The sequence below is a fragment of the Branchiostoma floridae genome, chromosome 1, assembly GCF_000003815.2.
Source record: "Branchiostoma floridae strain S238N-H82 chromosome 1, Bfl_VNyyK, whole genome shotgun sequence".
Lineage (NCBI taxonomy): Eukaryota > Metazoa > Chordata > Leptocardii > Amphioxiformes > Branchiostomatidae > Branchiostoma > Branchiostoma floridae.
The window spans coordinates 22,993,953-23,000,512 of NC_049979.1; the positions used below are offsets into that span (position 1 = coordinate 22,993,953).

Below are 6,560 nucleotides of genomic sequence, written 5' to 3' on the forward strand. Positions count from 1 at the left end.
AGAGACACCTGCAGCAGCTACTTGGCCATTAATGTGGAGCGCTTCAACTGTGTGGACCTGTACAAGTTTGCTGATGTCTTCTCTGTGGACAGTGTCCGGGAACATTGTGTGCAGTCTATTCATTGTCACTTTGCCAAGGTTTGTATAGGGATTATTTGTAAAGATACAGTTTATCTGTAAACAACTAGCCCCAGGGCTAATGCTGCTTTGCTCTGAGATATGTAATCAGAAGTCTTAATATCTGTAGACCACAAATGCGACGCCAGAGCGCTGGAAGACGATTATCATGTTTGCTGCAGACATTCAACAACAGGTTCTTCTTTTGAAGCCATTTTGTGCAAGTACAAGTGCACATTTGTATGTTGCACCTTGTTACAACAATGACAATGTCTGGCATATCACACACATTTCCACAGTACCATACATGTACCTATACTCTGCACCACCACAGGTTGCCTTCAGTGAGCAGTTCTGCAGCCTGAGTGTGGATCAGCTGACTGAGATTATCAGCCATGATGAACTGGATGTTAAAGAGGAGACAACAGTGTGGGAGGCTGTGGTGAGATGGGTGCAGCACAGCAGGGAGGACAGGTGGGTGTTAGTGTTGTGGGTACAGCTGACATAACAAAGGCTTAATGTGATATGTTAATGTCATATCGTGATTGGTAATTCATGAAGAAGCTGCTGTGATACAGGAAATCATCTGAACCTGCCCCTACCCTGTGCCCTACAGACTGCACCACCTACCCAGCATCCTCCCTCACATCCGCTTCAACCTGCTGACCTCAGACAACACCGCAGCCATCTTGGATCACCCCCTGGTCAGAGAGGATCCTGGGAGTTCTGAGGTCATCAGGAATGTGGTACAGCAAGGGAACCCTGACCTGAAATCAAGACTGGGACCTAATAGTACTAATATGGATATGGCACTGCTATGCACTTCCACTTATGAGTATGTCCATACCTCTACTTCAGTTGTCAAGTCTAAGTCATAAAACAATCCTGTCATTCTGCATTGTCTGGCTTGCAATGCACATTTCCAGTTATATAAATATACTCCTAACTCCTATCACTTTATTTGTTTTAAAATTTATAGATAACATTTGGTGCACCTAATTTGCATTCATATTGTAGCACATTTCTCTGAGAATATATCAGATTACTTTCAATTGATACATGACATCATTGCGTGCTGTGGTTAAAGAAAAAGGTCAGAATTCTGCTGTCCAGTTTTATTGACAGTTTGTGATGTACTTCATGTAGGAAACACGAGATCCTGTTCCTGAACCCATGGCCACAACAAAGGAAGTACATCAGCTGCAGTTACCCAGATGCAGACATAGGCGATGTCATGGCCATGACAGTCACCAGTGATAACAACATCTTCATCCTGAGTTACATGTATGAAAAAAGGAGGGGCCAGTTGTACCTGATTCAGTACAACCATGCTGAGAATGCGTGGGAACCTGCACTGGGTTTGTCCAATGGGTTGGTCCCTCAACAGAAACCTGGGGATTGGACATGTAACGAAGAGATGCTATCGGAAGCTGACGGAACATTATACCATTTAACATCATACACAAATTTCATTATGATGAGCAGGTATGACCAGTACTCAGATAAGTGGCAGGAATGTTCACAGCTCACACTTACTGAGGTATATCGACATACATACACACTGTCCAGCGGCCCCAACCTGTATTTCCTCACAAACACAGAACTGCATCGCTACGACCCGGGCCAGGACTGTTGGAGCAAGCGGACCCCAAACTTTCTTCCTGACATTTGTACAGCTGTTGCCATGGGAACAGAGATTTTCTGCACAGATTCTTTCTTCACTCACACCATGGTGTACGACACAGAGTCTGACTGCTGGCAGAGACTGCAAGGCTGGACAACGCCAGGAAACCTCCTTGTTGATGACTATACGGTGTCACATCAACCTGGTCTTTTTGTTCTGGAGAACCAGCTGCACATATTGGTAGCAGCCTATGATCCGGACGAAGAGGAATCGATCGACCCGGAATCGACCGACCCGCCTTCACCATCAGAAAGTTTTGTATATGTGTATGACAGGTCTGCTGATACCTGGAGAGATTTGGAGGTCAACCTGCCTAAGGCATATTACGGTATAGCAAATCATGTGTGCCTTGTGGCTCGTTTGAACACAAAAAAGCTACAGTCACCGTAACTATAGTGGAAAATGTTTTTTACCAATCTTTCCATAACCAGAACCTTAAAGTTGAAAGAAAAAGAGTTCTTGTGTCAGCCCACGACGAAGGTGGTACTGCACATCCCTCCAGCACAGCCTACCAGTGCTATCTCAGCATCTACAGGTAGAAGAAGGTCAAGATCTTGAAGAGTTACAGAGAGCTCCCAAGTGACCAGCAGCAAGTGAAGATCACATTACCCAAATCAGTTCAGTTAAGCTTTAATTCATCTGGAATAAGACTGCTGCATAATTCTGTGATAGAAACACACCCATTACTCTGAAGTACTTGCACAATATGAACTATCCAGAAGACAACTGTGCATGTAACTTAATTAAGACCTTGGATTACATATCCCAGCGCCAGTTTAGGGACACTAACTACGACTCAAGATGGAGAATTGCCACAGGTACTATTTAATGTAATCTCTAGAGTGGTCACAATAGAGATGAAGATGGTGGGCACAGAGCAAAGTGGCAAGCCCTGGGGCTAGTTACACCTGGACTGCACCTTTCTCAATGCCAATATAGAAACTGCATGCATGCAGCCCAATAACCCACATTACATTACATTCAAATAAGGAGCTGTATGGAGTCAATGCTTGGAAAATGCTTTCAAAACAGTTTGTATCTTATGTTAACAAGACAAGTTCTTAACACATGTTACATGTACAGGGCTCAAAATACCTAACATTGGAGCTGTGCAAGTATTTCTGCTGTCTACCAGTGCACCTAACCTGCACTGGCCCATGTTGAGGGTTTTATACCATTATGTCCTGCAATGTAGCTGTATGTGGATTGTTGCTGGGGTATCTGCAACACTGTATGTTTTAATATGTTCAATAAACCATGTGTGAAATCACTAACTAATGAATTTAAGGAATTACTGTGTATCATCTCTACATGAGTGGAATGAGTTGAAATTTGGCACAAATTAAGGTAAAGGAATATGTCTTCATGAGATTGAAATATCTCAATTTGTTGTTCAGGTTTTTATGAGTGACTGAGTTCAGTTAAAGATGACCATACCCTTGTTATCCTGTCGGAAGACATTTGAGGTTCAATTCATGTGCAATTGATATTGTACGAAACTGAAACTACACATGTATCAAGTTGCTTTCTCTATTAGCCGAATGCCTATCTCATCTTTAGATCCAGTCGTTTTTTTTTTTTTTCGTTGCTAGGGTGAAGTGAAGTATGAGGGGTCGTGGATCAGGGGTGGGCTGCTTAAAGTTTCTGTAACCGACAGAGAGGTATAAAACTTCGCACACTTCTTGGTCTTGAAACAGGTAATTATTGTGCCAAGTTTCGTAAATTGGCTAGTAGAAAATCAGTCTATAAAAACTTTAGTCAACAAATTGCGTATTTGGCTATTAATCAAACTGCCTTGACTATAGCAACTCGCTACATTCTAGCACCTGTAAAGGGTGAACAATTGGGAGTTCAGACATGAAATTTGGCATGTAATCTATTGAGACATGTTATTATACAGGTGAACACTCAGCTACATACAATACAGTCAAACCTGCCCGAGCGACCACCTCTTCTCAGCGACCACCTGGCCATTTCGACCGCTTTTTCTCGGTCCCGATTTATTTTCCCATTGACGTAAGCATTAAGCGACCTTTTCTCAACGACCACCTGACCAACGCGACCGCGACCGGCCCAAATTGGGACCCATAACGACCGCATCATTTTCAAAATTGAGGTTTTCATCAATTTTTGATGATAACTAGCGCGATTTTGTGCCGAAATCGGCCAGTTTGCGTCGGATTTTGGGTTAAATTTACAGTGTGCGTGTTGTATTTGACATTAAAGACCTCGCTTCTTTGCGTGCGCGCAGTGTGCTTGCTATTTGCCATTAAACACAACGGAAACCATTTATACTTTGCATTGGGCATGTTTTGAGTCGATACTCTTCTCAACGACCACCTGTCCAAATCGACCTCTTTTTTCCGGTCCCCCGGGTGGTCGTCTTGGGCAGGTTTGACTGTAGTTTTAAATGATTAGATCTAGAGGAACTAATCTCCGGGGTGTGATCGTCTTCATCTCAGCTCAGTCACTCATAAAAAAAACCTGAACAAAAAGAATTGAGATATCTCAATCTCAAGAAGACATGCTTTTACCTTTGTATCAATTTTCAACTCATTTGATGAAAAAAATGAGCCTGCTATAAAACTGGTGGCATTACTTTTTGAACGCCCTTGAGATTCGTACCTATTGTATATACTGTCCTAACTGACGTGGTGGAGTCAATCCTTATCCCTATTAGGTGGTCCAATACAAATTCAGTACCAAACGTTACTACCACAAGTACGATGGTTGCCACGGTTATATTATCCACCTTTAAGGCCATACCAATTTAATTGATTGGTTCACGGATTCGCTCGCTCCTATTTTTTGGAAAATAAAGATTACCACTCAGCAAAGTCACCATTTATGAAACCATTCACCAATTTTCTGGTTTAGCAAATTGCCCTTTATATTATAAGCTCCTTAAGATGTGAGTATCATTATTGCAGTTATATTTTTCATTTATGAAGAATGGGACAAACAAAAAAAACTGACACTACTTCTGTAATTTTCAACGAACAGGTGCTGTTACTGTATAGCAATAGTGTTTTTGTACTTTTTTCAAGCTGAAAACTTTTTATTCTTTATGTTTTGGATTAGCCCTTATCTCTACCCCAACCATTTTACAATTTTTATTTCTTTTTCGCTCCATATCTTTTATGAAAAAAAATCCGTGAACCAAGAAACTAAATTGGTGTGGCCTAAGTCTAGAAATGGCCGTTTTGTGATGTTTTCTAGCTTTCTAAAGAAATAAGGAAGGGTCTGTTTGACTGCCATTTGTATCAGCGCTACCTTGCTTAACAAAATGTTGTACAGAAATGACTGTAACAAACATTACCATTGTTCGATGCTCGAGACCTGACTTGGTTTTTTAAATCATGGCCATAGGGACGTCCACTTATATCTTAAATGATGTGTGTAGCCAATAATGTTATCATTTCTAAGAATAAAGGGTAAAGTTACTGTTTAACAAACGTTACCGTTACCTGCCCTGTAATACATAACCAATGGGTAAGAAAATAATACTTTTCAATACCATTTTTTGGCTTTATGGGTTAACGGAAAAGGCTGAGCTGTCTACCTGGGCTGTCTATCACGACAGGCTACCTGGACCTACGAAAGCCTATTGGGACAAAAGCTGTTGGGGTTGTTTGTCCTCAGCGAAGAAGCTGTTTCTGAAGGATCTGTGTGTTATTATGTGAATGAGCTGTGTGAAGTGGCAGTGTGTGAAGGAGCTGTATTTGAAGGAGCTGTGTGTGAAGGGGCTTTGTGTGAAGCAGCTGTGTTTGAAGGAGCTGTGTATGTTACATAACCCAGAGGTTCTGGGTTCAAATCAGTTAATATGCCACTAATCTTGTGTGCTCGGGAAGGGCTCTTAACATGACTTTCCTCCCTTCACTAGTTTTAGAGAAAAGAGTACCTAGCTTCGGTAAGCACCCCCACCTAACTCCTTCTGCTTTTCCCCCTACCCGTTCTCCTTTTCCCCCGGACTTCTCCTTAACCCCCGCTGTACTTCTGCTGTGCCCCCGTCCTTCTTCTTGGCCCCCGGTGTACTTCTGCTTACCCCCCGCCCTTCTGCTTAACCCCCAATGGCCGCCGTCAACCCGAATTTCACGTAGTCGACACGAAAATCGTTCAGAAAGCAACAATAACGGTCGCGCCACGGAACATAAAATAGCCTATTCTCTAGGACACATTCTGGACCATCTTTTTGCCAAGTGGCGTTTCACAACTCCTTCCCAGTCTGAACTGAAAAAGCTCGCCCTCTCGGTGAAGGGCGTATGTATCCGCCCCGTCAGCATCGGGTACTCACACGAAAGTCGTGCCTAAACACCCTGCACGGCAACGATGCACGATCTCATATAGCCTATGCTCTGGCAAACAATCTTGGCCACCTCTCTACCAAGTGGCGTCGTACAAATCGCGCTCAATCTCGAGAAATATTCTGCAAATTCGGGTGAGAAGCGGCTTGGATCATGGACGGCTCGAGTGGCTAGTCAAACCTGCCCAAGACGACCACCCGGGGGACCGGAAAAAAGAGGTCGATTTGGACAGGTGGTCGTTGAGAAGAGTATCGACTCAAAACATGCCCAATGCAAAGTATAAATGGTTTCCGTTGTGTTTAATGGCAAATAGCAAGCACACTGCGCGCACGCAAAGAAGCGAGGTCTTTAATGTCAAATACAACACGCACACTGTAAACTGTAAATTTAACCCAAAATCCGACGCAAACTGGCCGATTTCGGCACAAAATCGCGCTAGTTATCATCAAAAATGA

General features: G+C 42.9%; 1 protein-coding gene across 1 annotated transcript in view; it reads left to right on the plus strand.

The window, feature by feature from the left end:
• LOC118416428 (kelch repeat and BTB domain-containing protein 8-like) overlaps positions 1 to 3,552 on the plus strand; it is a 4,649-nt gene extending 1,097 nt beyond the window's left edge. Inside the window, exons 2-5 of the mRNA XM_035821561.1 lie at positions 5 to 138; positions 452 to 591; positions 734 to 952; positions 1,264 to 3,552. Coding sequence (XP_035677454.1) covers positions 5 to 138; positions 452 to 591; positions 734 to 952; positions 1,264 to 2,191 — 1,421 coding nt within the window. The 3' untranslated portion in view covers positions 2,192 to 3,552. The remainder of the gene's footprint in view (positions 1 to 4; positions 139 to 451; positions 592 to 733; positions 953 to 1,263) is intronic.
• The last annotated feature ends 3,008 nt before the right edge of the window (positions 3,553 to 6,560 follow it).